This window comes from Monodon monoceros, unplaced genomic scaffold, assembly GCF_005190385.1.
Source record: "Monodon monoceros isolate NGI ecotype Baffin Bay Population unplaced genomic scaffold, NGI_Narwhal_1 Super_Scaffold_20, whole genome shotgun sequence".
Taxonomy (NCBI): Eukaryota; Metazoa; Chordata; class Mammalia; order Artiodactyla; family Monodontidae; genus Monodon; species Monodon monoceros.
In genome coordinates, this window is record NW_021703777.1 from 8995819 (window position 1) to 9017064 (window position 21246).

The 21246-nt window shown below is 36.0% G+C and overlaps 1 protein-coding gene across 5 annotated transcripts in view; it reads right to left on the reverse strand.

The window, feature by feature from the left end:
• SNCA (synuclein alpha) overlaps positions 1-21246 on the reverse strand; it is a 132629-nt gene that overhangs the window by 105763 nt on the left and 5620 nt on the right. For all 5 annotated transcript variants that reach the window (XM_029234616.1, XM_029234615.1, XM_029234612.1 and 2 more), the window contains exons 3-4: positions 15134-15175; positions 5051-5193 (exon numbers count right to left, since the gene is read on the reverse strand). In XM_029234616.1, coding sequence (XP_029090449.1) covers positions 5051-5193; positions 15134-15175 — 185 coding nt within the window. The remainder of the gene's footprint in view (positions 1-5050; positions 5194-15133; positions 15176-21246) is intronic.

Genomic DNA, 21246 nt, shown 5'->3' on the forward strand with positions numbered 1-21246 from the left:
AGAAAGAAAGAAAGAAAGAAAGAAAGAAAGAAAGAAAGAAAGAAAGAAAGAAAGAAAGAAAGAAAGAAAGAAAGAAAGAAAGAAAGAAAGAGAAAGAAAGAAAGAAAGAAAGGAAAAGAAAGGAAAGAAAGAAAAAGAAAGAGAGAAAGAAGGAAAGGAAAGGAAAGGAAAGAAAGGAAAGAAAGAAAGAAAGAAAAAGAGAAAGGAAGGAAGGAAAGAAGGAAAGAAGGAAGGAAGGAAGGAAGGAAGGAAGGAAGGAAGGAAGGAAGGAAGGAAGGAAGGAAGGGAGGGAGGGAGGGAGAAAGGAAAGATTTGTCCCCTCATCAATCTGGGAATGATGGGCCAAATGCCCTCAAAGGGCATACGGGCTGAACACCAATGCAGCCAGTCCGTTTGCAGTGCTCCTGATATTCAAAGGGAGAAACCAATGACCAAGAGAATGGCACAGACACGAATCCACTTCAACAAGCTAACACCTAGTAGCCCTGCTTATCACATTCCTCTTCCACCAAGCCCTGTGAAATGCATCACTGAATCTCGTTGATAATACTTCCTGTGTAGCCCTTGAATTAATCCATTTCTTTCTTTTTCCCTCACCAACACCTTGGTATTCACAATCATCTCCTCTATCATAGCCCACTAACTGGTCCCTGGGTTCCTCTCTTTCCTCTTTTTGATCTGTTTCCCACCCTACAGGCAGAGACATCATTTCCACAGGCAAATTTATAACCTGACATCCAGATTAAGTGTTTAAAATGCTTTAATAGGTTCCTTTATTTTTAGAACAAAGAACAATGTCTTTATCATGGCCAACTGTGATGTGGCCCGGCTACATCCTTATTTTCTCTGGTCCCAGCTGTCCTCTTTGATTTGCCATGCTCCCCTCCTACCACGTTAGATTTCCTCTTGCTGATGCTTTAGCCTGGAATCCTTTTCCTCTAACTCTCACTTCTGAAAATTGCTAGTCATTTTTTTGGATCTCAGTTCAAACATCATTTCCCCAGGGAAGGCTTTGTATTGCCTCCCCCTCCCCCTTACCCTGCAGTAGCTGGGTCAAGTCTCTAGTTAGATATTCTTGGCATTATGTACTCCATTGCATTTATCACAGTTTATAACTACACACTTATTGTGTGGTGCTTAGATGATTACTACTGATTTCTGTCACTAGACTATAAGCACAATGAAGAGAAAAACTGTATGGTTTTCTTATCATTTTAACCTCAATATCTAGCAAAGTTTCTGGCACACAGTGAGCAAGCATTATTTCTTCAATGAATAATGAGTGTCAAAATGGGGGTCATAAACAAGTGGTTAAAGCAACAATAAAGTGCTTATTGCCATTCACCAGCATCACTTTGATAAGAGTTTGAAGGATTAAATTATTTCAAATTTCATAACGAACAAATTCAACAATTTTGTTTAGATTCGGGAATTTTGGGCATCCCGTAGATGTGGCCAAAATGAAAGTTTAGTCGCATCTTCCTTGAATTACTACAGAAACTCAGAACTTTATTGCTAAATTGGGATTTAACAATTTTCTAGTATATTCCTCATTATACAAGAAAGAGTCTTATGAGATCTTCAAAAGGTCATTTAGCCTGTTTGTGACAGAGCAGGGATGAAAATCAGCCATTTAAACTCCCAGTTCAATTTTTTTTTGCTACAACTATGCTGTAATTTCTAGGTTTATGGCTTCATCTTCATATTAGAAATTTGTAAGACCCTAAAAGTACCCACAAGAGAAATATCTCCAAATGGTTAATTTTGTCACATCATTTAGATTTCTGCTTTAAAGAACATTAAAACAAAGAGCAATATTTTTAGAAAGGTAAAAAGCAAGCCCAATTTTGTAAGAAATGAAACATTTTCATGCCTTATTTGCAATTCACATTGTACGCCTTAAATGAGGGTGTGATGCAGACGGTACATGCTTCCCTGGTTTCTTAATATTCTGAAGTAAAGAATTTTCCCAGTTAAACCTGGTTGTCCAAATTTCATTTATGAAAATCCAAAAGCAAGGTAAATTTTGAGGAAGGGGTTGGAGAAATGACCTTAGTAGATGGAAGACCTCTGCTGGTACCCAGGCTATTACAATTGGCTATGTGACCTTGGACTGCTTACTTCCCCTCTGTAAATTTCCTCGTTTGTACAATCAGGAAACTGATCTAAATCATGGGCTCTGTCTGTTGATGGGCTTCCATGATCCCACTAAGCCCTTTGGTGTGTGTATGTGAGTGTACATTTTTCTGGGAAGAGGGTCCATAGTTTCTATGATGTTGGCAAGGATCTGGGACACAAAACACATTAACTGCGTTTGTGCTAAAATCTGAGGGTCCCTCTGAACTTTGGAAATGGAATAAAGCTATACATAGAATTATAATTTCAGATGGAAATAGGAATTAGTGTAATTATTAGCATGAGTAATAAGACAGCTTGAAAAGCATAGTCTGTACAAAGGAATACTACTATCATCAACCATACATTCAAGTATTAGCTGAAGAACTTCACTGGAAGTCCAGTCCAGATTTTCCAGAAGTAGCATCAATTGTTCCAGACAATGTAACTACACGTGATAAAATCTCAGTATGTCACAGGTTTTCAGTCCTTCCTTTTCATTGATGTTTTAATGATCCATCAAGATAGGCCTGCTACATAGGATTACATGGAGTGGAAACGATCCAGAGTAGTCTGTCAGCAAATAAAGATACTTTCTTATAGTTTTCAGGATATCTATTCCAAAACATTTTGATGATAACTTTTGGATGGTTGAAGAGCCATGGTTGCTATAGCACACACATATTTACTAAAGACACAGAAATAAAAGTCACTTTCTTATCACTGATTTCCTTCCTTCTTTCCCTTCTTAATGTAATAAATATTCCTTAATTGTCTCCTATGTGTCAGGGCACTCTTCTAGACACTTGTGAAATAACAGTGAACAAACTAATATCTTCTACTTTCGTGGTGCTTACATTTCAGAATGGGAGAAATAAAATAAACGATATGCATTAAAATAAGTTAGCTATTATTTTTAAAGGTGATAAATGCTTTGGCCGAAAAAAAAAAAGAAAGAAAGAGTAGGGAAATCAGGAATACCAGAGATGAGGAGAATGGTTCCAATTTTAAATAGGTCAGAGAGGGCCTCACTGAGAAGGTGTTGATTAGTAAAGACCTGAGGAGATGAGGGAGTGAGGCAAGTGTATAATCTTGGGGAAGAGCTTTCCAGACAGTGGGAAGAGTCAAGGCAAGGGTATGCTTGATGTGTTCAAGGAATAGCAAGGAGGCACTATGGCAGGGAAAAAGCAAAACTCATTCTGCTGCTAATCATGTTACTGACAACGGTTTAATCTCCAAAATATACAAACAGCTCATACAACTCAACAACAACAATAAAAAACAAACAACCCAATCAAAAAATGGGCAGAAGACCTTAATAGTCATTTCTCCAAAGAAGATCTATGGCCAGTAGGCACATGAAAAGATGCTCTACATCACTAATTATTAGAGAAATGCCAATCAAAACTATAATGAGGTATCACCTCACACCAGCCAGAATGGCCATCATTAAAAAGTCTACAAATAACAAATGCTGGAGAGGGTGTGGAGAAAAGGGAACCCTCCTGCACTGTTGGTGGGAATGTAAGTTGGTGCAGCCACTATGGAAAACAGTGTGGCGGTTCCTCAGAAAACTAAAAATAGAATGACCATATGATCCAGCAATCCCACTCCTGGGCATATATACCCAGACAAAATTATAATTCAAAAATATTACATGCACCCCTATGTTCATAACAGCACTCTTCACCATAGCCAAAACATGGAAACAACCTAAATGTCCATCAACAGATGAATGGATAAAGAAGATGTGGTACCTATATACAATGGAATACTACTCTGTCATAAAAAAGAACAAAATAATGCCATTTGCAGCAACATGGATGTAACTAGAGATTATCATACTAAGTAAAGTAAGTCAGAAAGAGGAAGACAAATACCATATGATATCACTTATATGTGGAATCTAAAATACGGCACGAATGAACCCATCTACAAAACAGAAACAGACTCACAGACATAGAGAACTGACTTGTGGTTGCCAAGGGGGAGGGGGGGAGGGAGAGGGATGAACTAGGAGTCTGGGGTTGGTAAGTGAAAACTATCGCATTAAGAATGGATAAACAACAAGGTCCTACTCTAGAGCACAGGGAACTATATCCAATCTGTTGGGATAAACCATAATGGAGAAGAGGATTAAAAAGGAATGTATTTATGGATATAACTGAGTCACTTTGCTGTACAGCAGAGATTGCCACAGCATTGTAAATCAACTGCACTTCAGTTAAAAAAAGAATCATTCTGCTGCTGTGGTCAGGAAATTTGTAAAATTTCATCTTCCAGTTGACACTTCATTTTCTATTGCTTACTCGTTTAAAATGAAAGTCAGAATAACTCTTGAATAATCATCCTAGAGTCTCATATTTGTCAAGAAAGGCGAAGTCAGAATTCTTCTGAGAACTGAAAAACCACCCCAAAACAATGATCTCTGGTTGGTAACGTAGTTTAAGTCTCTCAGTTTCCACAGACGTATATTTGGCAATGAACTGTTACGCAATAAGCAAATCTGCCCTTTAATAAGAGATGATGTCACTATAAAGAAATCAAGTAAAAGATCTTCATTTTTGAACATTTAGAGATCGGGCACAAAGCATTTGCTATATTCCAACAAAGAGAAATTCCAAGATTCATAGCTAACATAAAAGCACCCATTCTTTCTGAATGTCACTGTTCTTTTGGGTATTTGTTAAACTGTCCATTTCATTAACTTTTTTCCGGAAAATAAAACAATCATGATTATTGTACAATTTTCATGGCATTTATCTGGGTGAATACCTCCAAAAAGAATATACATATAAAGGTAGTACTTTTTTATGAGGGAAGGTCAGTCAGCCCTCCCACAAGTAAGCATCTTATTCCTGCCTAGTGCCTTGCCTGAAAACTCACCGTGATCCACAAGCTTACATATAAAACAAAAAAATGTACACAGCCATACCTTGCCCAACTGATCCTTTTTGCCAAAGCCAGTGGCAGCTGCAATGCTCCCTGCTCCTTCCACTGTCTTCTGTGCTACTGCAGTCACCCCTGTCACCACTGCCTCTCCAACATTTGTCACTTGCTCTTTGGTCTTCTCGGCCACTGGAATAAATCAAGAATGACAGATTAAGGGATGATGGACCGATTGCCACTTAAAATAATTTCATTTCCACTAGACATCAACTTCTAAAGGCCTATATTTGCACACGTAGATAACTAAAGAGTAAGAAGAAATAAAAGCTACCAAGATTTCTAAGTGAGCGTGGCTTAGCCAAACGTATCAATAGAATCTTTGCTAAGATAGTCTTTGCTAAGATAGTTGTAATCATGCAGATATTAAGAGGTGTTTCAAGCTTAATGATCACAAATTTAGAACCATAAGCAATTTCCGTTTGGTTTACTTTTTATTAAGGAAAGTTTACAGCAAGCAATGCTTACAGGGGCAGTTGTATCAAACTTAGCATGAAATTTATTTCAATTTCAATGCCAATTCTTCGATCTCACTCAGGATGTTTGTTTCATCACACCTTCTGAGCCACAGAACACGTATGTGCTCTCACACGTTACCATCAGAAATAAACAATAGAGTAAGGGGAGATTACGAAGGAACTTTGATCCTTTTATGAAACATCAGATAGTTGAAACAGAAGGGGTTTTAGTGATGAGATTGATTTTCAACCATTTTAATGGGAACAAAAGAGCTAGACGTGAAGTGTGAAAATGAAATGGTTTGTTGAGCACACTTACAATTTCTTTTCATTAAAAAAATATAATACGGTGATTCAGTAGGTTTTTAAAAATAAGTTAAAATTTTAAGAGGGTATAAACAGTTCGGGATTAGACTTAGAAGAGATTTAATCTCACATCAAAAATTCTCTAAGACTATATCTGATATAACTGTTGATTTAATCTTTCTATATTACCTCCATATAAATATCAAATAAAGGAAGTTGCAATTAAAAAGTTTGTTTCAATTAAATGAAGAGTTTTATGTTAAAGGGGTAAAAGATGAGATTCTGCACTGTTAACAATTTCAAGGTCAACAGAGAAACAAAACAACCCTTCACCTAAACTTTATAACATTTATACTCATAAAGCCTTGGTCTTGCATTCTTACCTATATCTATGTAACGTTTGCCTTCTTTTCTGAGGAATCCGATGAGTTGCACTGTGTTAGCTGTTAAGTGTTATGTGCTAGTCACGTGATTATTGTACAGATTTCATGTCACCAGTTGGGAGAGGCCAGTGTTTAAACAGTAATCGTGTGGACAAAACAACTGGGTTTTGAAAACACTATGTAGGTTAAGGAAGCTGAAGAGGCTGTAAGGACAAAGACCCTCACTCCTCAGTCCAGGCAATGTGGGGAAGCAGATGTGACCCTAGAGTCTAAAACCAGGAAGAGTTCACAACAGGTGATATGGTTGATGCCTGCTAACTAGTCATGGCTATTCTCAATGCAAAGTTCAGTTTAAATGCCGGTGAAAAGCTGTACTGGAAATCTCATGTTTTTAAACATTTACAGAATGTTGATGCTTTAAAAATAGTGAATGATGGGCGCTAAGTTTTCATTTTTTTCTTTTCTAAGAACATGAATAGAAAATTTTACTTGAAAATGAACATTTCTTGTTACAAAATCTCAAAGACAAATATAAATTTTGATCTTTTTACAGATTCACTTTTCTGCCAGCCACAAAAGTTTATTTTTATAATTCGAGATTTACATACATATACACTTGTTTAATGCACATAAACTGCACAGTAAAATGCACTTTGTACTTCATTATAATTTTATTAGATTTTATCACTGTAAGAATAAGTAAATTAGTTACATTACAAAATGGCAGAGTTTACATATAGCAAAGACACACACATTTTAAAAGATTTCTGTAGGACTTGATTTATCTAGTGGCTTATTCACTGACCTCGAACTCCTTTGTTAAAACCCACCTCAAATGTCAACCTCCATGTTAAAAACCTCTCCTCCCAACAAATGTCCTTGTTCCTCCTCCTGTGATCCCATAAAATTTTAGGTGTATCTTTACTACTGAACTGTTGTTTTGCACCATAATTGTTCCTTGCCCAGTATGTCTCTCCACCTCCAGCATGCACATACGTGCGTGCATGTACACACACACACACATACACACACGAACCCCAAAACGCATGTTTACATTTTGTCATTCTGGAGAAGACTCAAAAAATCTGACTTTGTCAACAGTTATCCTTGCAGCGCATCTCCACAGCCTCCATTAGATGGTAGTATTAGTTGTATTCTTTAATTTTTACCACAGGCTCTGAACCTTGAAACGTGGTTATCTGCTTTCTCAACCACATGGATTCTCCTTCAACTATTAAAATGGAAAGTTGTTACTCTACATAAGCTCCCTTCATACAGCATACTCTACAACTGTCTGATATCCATTTCTTATAAAAAATAATACTTCATAACATGCCATTTACAGAAGGTCTGGAGAGGGCAGTTTATATATATCTTGGATTGGAACAGAGCAAACATAAGCTGAATACTTGTTTTCTTTATTTGATGATTAATTTTTTTAACATCTTTACTGGAGTATAATTGCTTTACAATGTTGTGTTAGTTTCTGCTGTATAACAAAGTGAATCAGCTATACATATACATATATCACCATGCCTCCTCCCTCGTGCATCTCCCTCTCACCCTCCCAGTCCCACACCTCTAGGTGGTCACAAAGCACAGAGCTGATCTCCCTGTGCTATGCAGCTGCTTCCCACTAGCTATCTATTTTACATTTGCTAGTGTATATATGTCAATGCTACTCTCTCACTTTGTCCTAGCTTACCCTTCTCGCTCCCCGTGTCCTCAAGTCCATTCTTGAGGTCGGCATCTTTATTTCTGTCCTGGCCCTAGGTTCTTCTTTTTAGATTCCATATATATGTGTTAGCATACAGTATTTGTTTTTCTCTTTCTGACTTACTTCACCCTGTATGACAGACTCTAGGTCCATCCACCTCACTACAAATAACTCAATTTCGTATCTTTTTATGACTGAGTAATATTCCATTGTATATATGTGCCACATCTTCTTTATCCATTCATCTGTCAGTGGACACTTAGGTTACATCCATGTCCTGGCTATTTTAAATAGTGCTGTAATGAACAATGTGGTACATGACTCTTTTTGAATTATGGTTTTCTCAGGGTATATGCCCAGTAGTGGGATTGCTGGGTAGCATGGTAGTTCTATTTTTAGTTTTTTAAGGAACCTCCATACTGTTCTCCATAGTGGCTGTATCAGTTTACATTCCCACCAACAGAGCAAGAGGGTTCCCTTTTCTCCACACCCTCTCCAGCATTTATTGTTTGTAGATTTTCTGATGATGCCCATTCTAAAAGGTGTGAGGTGATTCCTCTTTGTAGTTTTCATTTGCATTTCTCTAATGATTAGTGACGTTGACTCTCCTTTCATGTGTTTGTTGGCAATCTGTATATCTTCTTTGGAGAAATGTCTATTTAGGTCTTCTGCCCATTTTTGGATTGGGTTGTTTTTTTTGATATTGAGCTGCATGAGCTGCTTGTATATTTTGGAGATTAATCCTTTGTCATTTGCTTCATTTGCAAATATTTTCTCCCATTATGAGGGTTGTCTTTTTGTCTTGTTTATGGTTTCCTTTCCAGTGCAAAAGATTTTAAGTTTCATTAGGTCCCATTTTTATTTTTGTGTTATTTTCATTTCTCTAGGAGGTGGGTCACAAAGGATCTTGCTGTGATTTATGTCATAGAGTGTTATTCTAAAAAGAATAAATGGTTCTGAAGAACCTAGGGCCAGGACAGAAATAAAGATGCCGACCTCAAGAATGGACTTGAAGACACGGGGAGCGAGAAGGGTAAGCTAGGACGAAATGAGAGAGTAGCACTGACATATATACACTAGCAAATGTAAAATAGATAGCTAGTGGGAATTTTATAGTGTCTGGCGTTACATTTATGTCTTTAATCCATTTGGAGTTTATTTTTGTGTATGGTGTTAGGGAGTGTTGTAATTTCCTTCTTTTACATGTAGCTGTTCAGTTTTCCCAGCACCATTTATTGAAGAGGCTGTATTTTCTCCATTGTATATTCTTGCCTCTGTTATCAAGCGTAAGGTGACCATATGTGCGTGGGTTATCTCTGGGTTTTCTATCTTGTTCCATTGATCTATATTTCTTTTTTTGTGCCAGTACCATAGTGTCTTGATTACTGTAGCTTTGTAGTATAGTCAGAAGTCCAGGAGCTTGATTCCTCCAGCTCCGTTTTTCCTACTCAAGACTGTTTTGGCTATTTGGGGTCTTTTGTGTTTCCATACAAATTGTGAAAGTTTTTGTTCTAGTTCTGTGAAAAATGCCATTGGTAGTTTGAAAGGGATTGCATTGAATCTGTAGATTGCTTTGGGTAGTATAGTCATTTTAACAATGTTGATTCTTCCAATCCAAGAACATGGTATATGTCTCCATCTGTTTGAATCATTAATTTCTTTCATCAGTGTCTTAGTTTTCTACATACAGGTCTTTTGTCTCCTTAGGTAGGTTTAATCCTAGGTATTTTGTTCTTTTTGTTGCAATGGTAAATGGGAGTGTTTCCTTAATAACTCTTTCAGATTATTCATCGTTAGTATATAGGAATGCTAGAGATTTCTGTGCATTAATTTTGTTTCCTGCTACTTTACCAAATTCATTGATTAGCTCTAGTAGTTTTCTGGTGGCATCTTTAGGATTCTCTATGTATAGTATCCTGTCATTTGCAAACAGTGACAGTTTTACTTCTTCTTTTCCAATTTGGATTCCTTTTATTTCTTTTTCTTCTCTGATTGCTGTGGCTAAACCTTCCAAAACTATGTTGAATGATAGTGGTGAGAGTAAGCAACCTTGTCTTGTTCCCGATCTTAGTGGAAACAGTTTCAGTTTTTCACCATTGAGAACAATGGTGGCTGTGGGTTTGTCATACATGCCCTTTATTATGTTGAGGTAAGTTCCCTCTATGCCTACTTTCTGGAAAGTTTTTAATCATAAATGGGTGTTGACTTTTGTCAAAAGCTTTTTCTTTATCTATTGAGGTTATCATATGATTTTTATCCTTCAATTTGTTAAAATGGTGTATCACATTGATTGATTTGCGTATATTGAAGAATCCTTGCCTTCCTGGGATAAATCCCACTTGATCATGGTGTATGATCCTTCTAATGTGCTGTTGGATTCTGTTTGCTAGTATTTTGTTGAGGGTTTTTGCATCTGTGTTCATCAGTGATATTGGATGTAGTTTTCTTTTTTTTTGATATCTTTGTCTGGTTTTGGTATCAGGGTGATGGTGGCCTCGTAGAATCAGTTTGGCAGTGTTCCTCCCTCTGCTATATTTTGGAAGAGTTTGAGATGGACAGATGTTAGCTCTTCTCTAAATGTTTGATAGAATTCACCTGTGAAACCATCTGGTCGTGGGCTTTTGTTTGTTGGGAGATTTTTAATTACAGTCTCTGTTTCATTACTTGTGATTAATCTGTTTATATTTTCTATTTCTTCCTGGTTCAGTCTCAGAGGGTTGTGCTTCTCTAAGAATTTGTCCATTTCTTCCAGGTTGTCCATTTTATTAGCAGATAGTTGCTTGTAGTAATCTCTCATGATCCTTTGTGTTTCTGCAGTGTCAGTTGTTACTTCTCTTTTTTCATTTCTAATTCTATTGATCTGAGTTTTCTCCAGTTTTTTCTTGATGAGTCTGTCTAATGGTTTGTTAATTTTGTTGATCTTCTTAAAGAACCAGCTTTTAGTTTTATTGATCTTTGCTACTGTTTCCTTCATATATTTTTCATTTATTTCTGATCTGATCTTTATGATTTCTTTCCTTCTGCTAACTTTGGGGGGTTTTTGGTTCTTTTTTCTCTAATTGCTTTAGGTGTAAGGTTAGGTTGTTTAATTGAGATGTTTCTTGTTTCTTGGGGTAGGACTGTATTGCTATAAACTTCCCTCTCAGAACTGCTTCTGCTGAATCCCATAGGTTTTGGGTCATTGTGTTTTCACTGTCATTTGTTTCTAGGTATTTTTTGATTTCCTCTTTAATTCCTTCAGTGGTCTCTTAGTTATTTATAGCGTATTGTTTAGCCTCCATGTGTTTGTATTTTTTACAGTTTTTTTCCGGTAATGTATATCTAGTCTCATAGCATTGTGGTCAGAAAAGATACTTGATATGATTTCAATTTTCTTAAATTTACCAAAGCTTGATTTGTGACCCAAGATATGATATATCCTGGAGAATGTTCCATGAGTGCTTGAGAAGAAACTGTATTCTGATGTTTTTGGATGGAATGTCCTATAAATATCAATTAAGTCCATCTTGTTTAATGTGACATTTAAAGCTTGTGTTTCCTTATTTCTTTTCATTTTGATCTGTCCATTGGTGAGAGTGGGGTTTAAAGTCCCCTACTATGACTGTGTTACTGTCAATTTCCCCTTTTATGGCTGTTAGCATTTGCCTTATGTATTGAGGTGCTCCTATGTTGGGTGCATAAATATTTACAACTGTTATATCTTCTTCTTGGAATGATCCCTTGATCATTATGTAGTGTCCTTCTTGGTCTCTTGTAATAGTCTTTATTTTAAAGTCTATTTTGTCTGATATGAGAATTGCTCCTCCAGCTTTCTTTTTATTTTGCATGGAATATCTTTTTCCATCCCCTCACTTTCAGTCTGTGTGTCCCGAGGTCTAAAGTGGGTCTCTTGTAGACAGCATATGTACAGGTCTTGTTTTTGTATTCATTCAGCCAGTCTATGAGTTTTTGTTGGAGCATTTAATCCATTTACATATAAGGTAGTTTTCAATATGTATGTTCCTATTACCATTTTCTTATCGTTTTGGGTTTGTTGTTTTAGATCTTTTCCTTGTCTTGTGTTTCCTGCCTAGAGAAGTTCCTTTAGCATTTGTTGTAAAGCTGCTTTGGTGGTGCTAAATTCTCTTAGCTTTTCCTTGTCTGTAAAATTTTAATTTCTCCATTGAATCTGAATGAGATCCTTGCTGGGTAATCTTGGTTGTAGGTTTTTCCCTTTCATCACTTAAATATGTTCTGCCACTCCCTTCTGGATTGCAGAGTTTCTGCTGAAAGATCAGCTGTTAACCTTATGGGGAGTCCCTTGTATGTTATTTGTTCCTTTTACTTTGCTGCTTTTAGTATTTTTTCTTTGTGTTTAATTTTTGATAGTTTGATTAATATGTGTCTTGGCGTGTTTCTCCTCGGATTTATCCTATATGGGACTCTCTGCACTTCCTTGACTTGATTGACTATTTGCTTTCCTATATTAGGGAAGTTTTCATCTATAATATCTTCAAATATTTTCTAAGTCCCTTTCTTTTTCTCTTCTTCTTCTGGGACCCCTGTAGTTCGAATGTTGTGTTTAATGTTGTCCCAGAGGTCTCTGAGACTGTCTTCAATTCTTTTCATTCTTTTTTCTTTATTCTGCTCTGCGGTAGTTATTTCTACTATTTTATCCTCCAGGTCACTCATCTGTTCTTCTGCTACAGTTATTCTGCTATTGATTCTTTGTGGAGAATATTTTATTTCATTTATTGTGTTTTTCATCATTGTTTGGTCTTTAGTTCATCTAGGTCCTCGTTAAACATTTCTTGTATTTTCTCCATTCTATTTCCAAGATTTTGGATCATCTTTACTATCATTACTCTGAATTCTTTTTCAGGTAGACTGCCTATTACCACTGCATTTGTTTGGTCTGGTGGGTTTTTACTTTGCTCCTTCATCTGCTGCGTATTTCTCTGTCTTCTCATTTTGCTTAACTTACTCTGTTTGGAGTCTCCTTTTCACAGCCTGCAGGTTCATAGTTCCCACTGTTTTTGGTGTCTGCCCCCAGTGGGTAAGATTGGTTCAGTGGCTTATGTAGGCTTCCTGGTGGAGGGGACGGGTGTCTGTGTTCTGGTGGGTTAGGCTGGATCTTGTCTTTCTGGTGGGTAGGACCGCGTGTGATGGTGTGTTTTGGGGTGTCTGTGAACTTACTATGATTTTAGGCAGCCTCTCTGCTAATGGGTGGGGTTGTGTTCCTGTCTTGCTAGTTGTTTTGCATGGGGTGTCCAGCACTGGAGCTTGCTGGTCAGTGAACTGAGCTGGGTCTAAGCATTGAGATGGAGCTCTCTGGGAGAGCTCTCACCAATTGATATTTTGTGGGGCCAGGACGTCTCTGGTAGACCAATGCCCTGAACTTGGCTCTCCCACCTCCGAGGCTCAGACCTGACACCAGGCCGGAGCACCAAGACCCTGTCAGCCACATGGCTCAGAAGAAAAGGGAGGAGAAAAAAGAAAGAAAGAAAAAACATAAAATAAAATAAAATGAAGTTATTAAAATAAAATATAAAATAATATTATTAAAATTTTTAAAAAAATAAAAAAGAGAGAGCAACCATACCAATAAACAAATCCACCAATGATAACAAGCGCTAAAAACTATACTAAGATAAACATAAAAATCAAAAAATAGTCTTTAGCATACAGCAAACCCCAAGTCTACATTTGCTCCCAAAGTCCACAGCCTCGATTTTGGGAATCCTAACCACAAGGCCACCAGGGAACTCCCTGTTTTAATTTTATACCCTAATTTTTTATCAAAAATATGTATAAAATAGTCATGTAAATACTTTTCTCCACTAGCTGCAAAAATGTAGCTCAAGATAGATCCACTATAAAGTGATAGTAAGTAACACCTAGATAATATATACTATTTGCCTTCAGTATTCTATATATTTATATATATTCATTCACTGAATTCTCTTACAGATGAGGAAACTGAATCACATAGAGGTTATGAATCTTGTAGAAAAATCACACAGCTAGTAAGGGGTAAGCAGAAATTCGAACTAAAGTGGTCTTGCTCCAGTGTTTATGGCCTTAACCACAATACAGTATTAATATTCCCGTTTGGGGCCTCCCAGGTGGCGCAGTGGTTGAGAGTCCGCCTGCCGATGCAGGAAACATGGGTTCGTGCCCCGGTCCGGGAAGATCCCACATGTCGCGGAGCGGCTGGGCCCGTGAGCCATGGCCGCTGAGCCTGCACGGCCGGAGACTGTGCTCCGCAACGGGAGAGGCCACAGCAGTGAGAGGCCCGCGTACCACACACACACACACACACACACACACACACACACACAAAAACCAATATTCCCGTTTGATTTTCCCAATTTCTATTTTATAATTTATCAATAGGAGCATGTTATTTTTCTGAAGGCTTGTTATGTTTACTGTTTTCTGATGATATGAATTATATTTCTGATTATATCTCTTGTTTTACGACACCTGTCAGAAAGCTTGGAGTACGTACAAAACGAAACTCAATCACAGCAAGTCTGTGGGCTTTTAAGGTTGTTATTAAATTATGATTTTTCCCTTGATTTTTCTGTTTCTATCATTATCCTCCTCCTCTTCCTCATTATCACCACCATAATTTTCATAATTTTTGCTATTCATTTACTGTAATCTTCTTACAGACTTATCCAAAATCTTGGTGAAATTAGGCCAAAAAGAGACAATAAGTAATTTACTGATCATCCCAAGGGTGTTTCCTAAAATGTCTTCTGAATCATCAAGGAAATGTTATAATTCATATATTGTAGTGTCAGAATATTTCATTATACACTTCAGAAAATTTTAATTCATTCCTTGAAAATGGCAATCCTCATGTGATATTTATGCTATTGGTTTGCCAAGAACACTAAGTTGGTCTGAATACTCAAATCTACACTGCTATAAACAATTAAACTGGTTAATTCAGTCATCATTCTTGACAGTTACACACATTGTGCTTTATTTATTTACAACAAATACTTAAACTATTTTAAAATATTTAATAAAGAATCAAGATTTTTAAAAAGGATTAAAAAACAAAGAATCAAGATTAAACAAAGCTGATGTTCCCTAGAATGCTCCTCTATGGGCAGAGTGGTTATTTATATTTACATTCTGAATGATCAGTGCTAGGGCTATACTGCTTACTAGATATTTTCAATATCATCCCTGGATATAAGCTCCACAAAGCTTACCTGTTGTCACACCATGAACCACTCCTTCCTTAGTTTTGGATCCTATAAAAACAAACAAATTGAAACCGTAAGTCTCAAAGTCGCCTTTACTGCTAATGAGCTACTTTGAAATACATCTAATGGAAAAACAGTATCTCAGTCTTCAGAAGCCCATGTGTTAAGATATCCTCAGGGGGGAAAAAGTCTAAAACAAAGAAATCCAGCAATCACTACAACAAATAGAAGAAAGCAAAGCTAACAGGATACTTTCCAATTATGATTTTAGCACAGAGTGATGACTTTTCAACCCCTTGTGTCCCACTTCCCACATCAACTTACAGAAGGGGAAAAAATGTTGAGATAACACTGGGGCTGGGTGGGTAGGTGATTTTGCATTCAGAATTGCAGAAGTTCTACCAAAGTACAATACAAAAGAGATTAGGTAACCCATGAAACATAAACAGATGGGGGAGCGAGAGAAAGAATTCACATTTGTTGAACACCTATTATGTAAAAGGTATTTTACATCTCATCTCATTTAAACTTTGTAATACCCATTTCATATCATGCCCATTTTATTCCATATGAAGCAATTACAAATGAAAGTTAAATGATTTGCCTAAAGTCACACAGGTAATAACTGGCTACAACCACATTCAAATTAAGGGCTCTATGACCCTAAGCCCATATTTTCTACGAAGCCAGGCAAACCTTTAGAAGGAATGCAGTACTTTATCATTCAAGTATGATTAATGCCAGCTTCAAGAAGTGGCAAGATAGGAATTTTCCCCAATTCTTGACCATTACTAAGCTTTTACACAAGTAATTCATTAATATGTGTCATTAAAACTAAGTTTGTGAACAATTTTATTCATAAGCCCTTTAATGTTGGATTTTTTAGTGTAATTGATACCAGCTTTTTCATAAAATGTTTTTGAATAACAACAAAATGAAGATTCATTTGAAAACTACCCTATAAGTCAAATAAAGTAGTTCTTACTGAGTATACTAGAAATAACTGTAAACACATTTTACAACAGGAAAAAAGTGTAAGAGAGCCTCAGTTCCTTATCAAATAAAAATCCTTACCAACAAAATTAATATATAAAATTAAATAATCTCTAAGAAGCTGGTTCTTGAACTGGAGAGTGCAGCAGAATCAATTAAGTGGAAGCAAGGTTAAAAAATGTTGACTATGAGTCAGAGTTTCAATATTCAGTAAATATCAGGTACAGATATTTGCATTTTTAATAATCCTCATGATCTAATGCAGGTAATACATGGATCAAATCTGAGAAACACTGGTCTGAGGCAGTTTCTAGTTCCAAATTTATTTAGAAGTACATATCAATGATATAAATAATATGATGATCAATAAGGTGATTTAAATAAATATACATGATCATATTGAAATTTTTCATTGAATTTTTTAATAAAAATATATAAATAAGGCATTAAGTATAACTTGCATGCATTATATTTAAACTTACATTGTACAAAACAGTCCAGCTAAGTTTCTACATTTAATAAAGCAATTTAAGTATCTTTAAGAACTTCCAATTTGAATGTATTTAAGGACCTCTAATAAATATAGAGCATAAAATGAAATACAGCCTTGTAGTTAAGAAAGTGAGCTCTAGATTCTGATTTTATGGATTTAAATCTTCACTTCACTACATAATAAACAAATACACGTCACACAATCAACATGAAGTTCAAAGCAAATAATACATGCACAGGTCTTAAAACAGTGTTTAGCACATAGTACTTAGTAAGTGATAATTGTTATTATTTTTCTTATATAATATTTGTAAAGAGATTTTCAGTTTAAAACACAGGACAAATCACCATATCATAAACTCATATAAATGAAATTGTGCAGTTGTTAAATATGTTAAAGGTTATAGGATAGTATTTTACATATATGCAATATGAAGTGTGTGTGTGTGTGTGTGTGTGTATTTTTCAGGCAATGATCACTTTGCATAGTATTTTGGAATCATAAAATGACTGCACACAAGCTGAGGTGAAGCTATAAAAAGTGATCTTAATAATCAATGAGGAAAATTCTGATTAATCAGTGATAAAAATGACTGTTGTTCCATGACCTTTAAAATTTTCTGTCAAAACATTAAAAATTCTTCTAGTCATTTAAAAATGTACAGGGAAATTAAAAACTAAGTAAAGTAATATTTATTTTGTGTACTGTAATTTAAAACATTGACAAGTGTTTTATTTCTTTGTAAAAAACTTATGAGTGGTTTAAACAGTGCTTGTCTTCTCCCCATTGTGTAACTTTCAATATTAAGCTGAGCATCTTTTCTAGGTCTTAGAAAGTTGTAATACTCCTTCATAAGTTTGGGTCAGTTTCCAAAACCTTAGCTTTTGTATTTTTAATGCCATGATATATCTCTGATGGTTTCTTTCATGTGAGGTGTTTATACGGCACCACTTCCGCTGGGACAGCTTCAGCCTACGCATCACAAACACATTTTCCATTTACGCTGATACCTTCACCTTCGAGAATTCCTCTGGCTGCATATCAAGAGTCTCCTGAATGGCAGCGGTATCCACATTCTCACAGTCAGCTATTCCTTCTATAAATACATTTATGTCTGATTCAAATTTTACTTTCAGCATCTTTCACTTCATTTCTTTGCTGACATTCACTTCTTTGGTCAACTTCCTCTTTCAGTTATGCATCTTTGTAAAATACCCTCTGTGTTTATCATTGGGAGGCAAGGAGGTAACTTAACTATGGGCTTTGCTGTCTGTACAAACTGAATAACAGATCATAGAGCCACTGCCTGTTACAACGGACTGATCACAAATAAACTTTGAAAGAAGTCATGTGATTTGGCCATGGATCATAAATAATGAGTTTCTGTTACTTATGTAGTGATTGTGGGCTAAAGAGCTAGGAGCAAAGTTTATACTTTATGTAATAACTCACAGTTTATGTATTGCGGTGATAGAAATTTGAACTATACTGTTAGGGACTGGTTTTATTTAACTGACTGTGGTAACTGAAGTTCATGTATACTGGAACTATGCAATTGTATTTAAGAGAACAGTTCTTATCACTACCCACCTGCCACTCCTTGAACCCCTTATTTCAAAAAATGACTAGTAAAAAAATTTTTAACAGTTGGCCTGTGGTCTTTCCTCTCTACCTCAGTTATAACTGATAATCTGATCTTTGGCTAAATCATGGAATGTATCCTGAATTAAGATACGTGAAAGTCTTGATGAGGTTGCTTAAACCAATGAACTTTTTTTGCTGTCATAATTGTTCATTAGTGTGTTATTGATGATTAACCTTTAATTGATGAATAATCTGTAATTGAAAAGATATAGCTACAAAATAGGTGCCAAGTGGCTATGTGACTAGTAACATAGATGGATAGATAGAGAGATAGATAGAGAGATAGATAGATAGATAGGTAGGTAGATTTCATAATAGATACAGCTGAAGGGACACTAGATCTGATGGCTTCCCTGAGCTGAGGTGGCCCACACCCATTCCCCTCTTGTCTCTCAGGACTTCACAAAGCTACAGAGTGGAGGAGGTCAGAAGTCATGCCTAATCTTTGCAAGGACTCAGTTATGCTATTGTCCATGTTATGTTGACTATCTGAATACGGTGGAGATGAAGCATATTGTGACTTGGGAGTTTGATATCAATCCACAGTCTTGACAAATGCTACTTACTGAGCAGAATGTCACTGGAAGGGTTTTGAAGATTTGCCTTGCCTTTACTTTATAATACTTGACATTATATAAAAAGAACTACTTTTTTTTTTGCTTTTGAATTTGACTCTCAATTTATAATTTCTAAGCTATTTGATTGAGAAATTTTTTGTCCATTAAGTTGCAGTAGGTTGATTGAAAATTTATGTACCAAGATATCACAAAAGGAGAAAAAAAAAATCACAAAAATAACACTGATTCTTTTTTTTGTTTGTTTTTTTGCAGTACGCGGGCCTCTCACTGTTGTGGCCTATCCCATTGTGGAGCACAGGCTCCGGACACGCAGGCTCAGCGGCCATGGCTCATGGGCCCAGCCGCTCCGCGGCATGTGGGATCTTACCGGACCGGGGCACGAACCCGTGTCCCCTGCATCGGCAGGCGGACTCTCAACCACTGCACCACCAGGGAAGCCCCAACACTGATTCTTATGGTGATTCTTCAATTAGTTAAAAGATAGTTGTCAAAAGCATAATATTGTAAAGGAATGAGGTTACTTTTCTCATGAGGCTTAGGAAAAACGTGTGCCAAACTTCTTCAGCCATAAGTGAAATTAGAAAAATTTCCTTAGGCATTTCTAATCTTTCAAGCTAGTTATTGATAATAGTTCTTGTAATGAAGGATGAAATGATAGAAAGAAAATATATTGACAAAGTAATTATTCTGTTAGAGAGTTTATTTGACAGTAATAACCATAGCTCCTACATATAAGAGTGTGTTTTACAAAAACTCTCAATGAAATATTAACAAATCAAACCCAACAATGTATAAAAAGAATTATATACCACAGTCAAATGGGATATATCATAAGTATGAAAGGCTGGTTCAGCGTTTGAAAGTCAATTAAGTAATTCATCACATCAGCAGGCTCAAAAAGACAAATGACATGATCATATTAATAGATGCAGAAAGAGCATTTGACAAAATCCAACACTTATTTGTGATAAAAAAACTCCAGTCAACTAGAAACAGTGGGGAACTTTCTCAACTTGATAAAGAATATCTACCAAAAAAGCTACAGCTAACATCATATTTCATGGTGAGACACTAGAAGCTTTCCCACTAAGACCAAGAACAAAGCAAGAATATCCCCTTTCACCACTTCTTTCAACATCGTATAGGAAGCCCTAGCTAATGCAATAAAACAAGGAAATACAAGGTATCAGACTGGGAAAGAAGAAATAAAACTGTCAAGAATCAACAAAAAAATCTCCTGGAGCTAATAAGTTAGTACAGAGAGGTTGCAGGATACAAGGTTAAAAAGTCAATCACCCTCCTATCTACCAGTAATGAACAAGTAGAATTTGAAATTAAAAACACAATACCATTTAACATTAGCACCAAAAAAAATACAATGCCAGCATATAAATTTAACAGAATATATACAAGATCTATATGAGAAAAACTACAAGGCTCTGATACCAAAATCAAAGAACTATATAAATGGAGAGCTAGCTATTCTATGTTCATGGATAAAAGATACAATATTATCAAGATGTCAGCTCTTCCCAACTTGATTTATAGTTCAATGTAATTTTAATCAAAATCCCAGAAAGTTATTTTGTGAATGTTGACAAACTGATTCTAAAGTTTGTGTGGAGAGGCAAAAGGCCAAAAATAGCCAAAATGGTAATGAAGAACAAAATTAGAGGACTGACACTAGCAAACTTCAAGACTTACTATAAAGCTGCAGTAATCAAGGCAATGTGATATTGGTAAAAGAATAAACAAATAGATCAAGGGAACAGAAAAGAGAGCCCAGAAATACACCGACATAAATATAATCAGTGGAGTTTTGACAAAGGAAAAAAGGCAATAAAATGGAGCAAAGACAGTCTTTAAACAAACGGTGCTAGAACAACTGGACATCTACATGCAAAAAATAATTTTATACACCAACTTTACACCCTTCACAAACAAAAAACCCAGTATATATCATAGCCTTAAATGTAAAATGTGAAACTATAAAACTCCTAGAAGATCACATAGGAAAAAATCTACATAACCTTGAGTATGGCAATGACATTTTAGCTATAACACCAAAGACACACTTCATGAAATAAATCATTAATAAGCCGGAACTCATTTAAATTAAAAACTTCTGTGAAAGACAATGTCAAGAGAATGAGAAAACAATCTACAGACAGGAAAATATTCATGAAAGATATATCTGAAAAAGAACTGTTATCCAAAATAGACACAGAACTCTTAAAAATCAACAAGAAAGCAAATAACCTGATTAAAAAATGGGCCAAATATCTTAACAGACACCTCATCAAACAAGATGTGCAAATGGCAGAGAAGCATTTGAAAAGATGCTCCACATACTATGTTATCAGGGAAATGCAAATTAAAATAACAATGAGATGCCACTACACATGTATTAG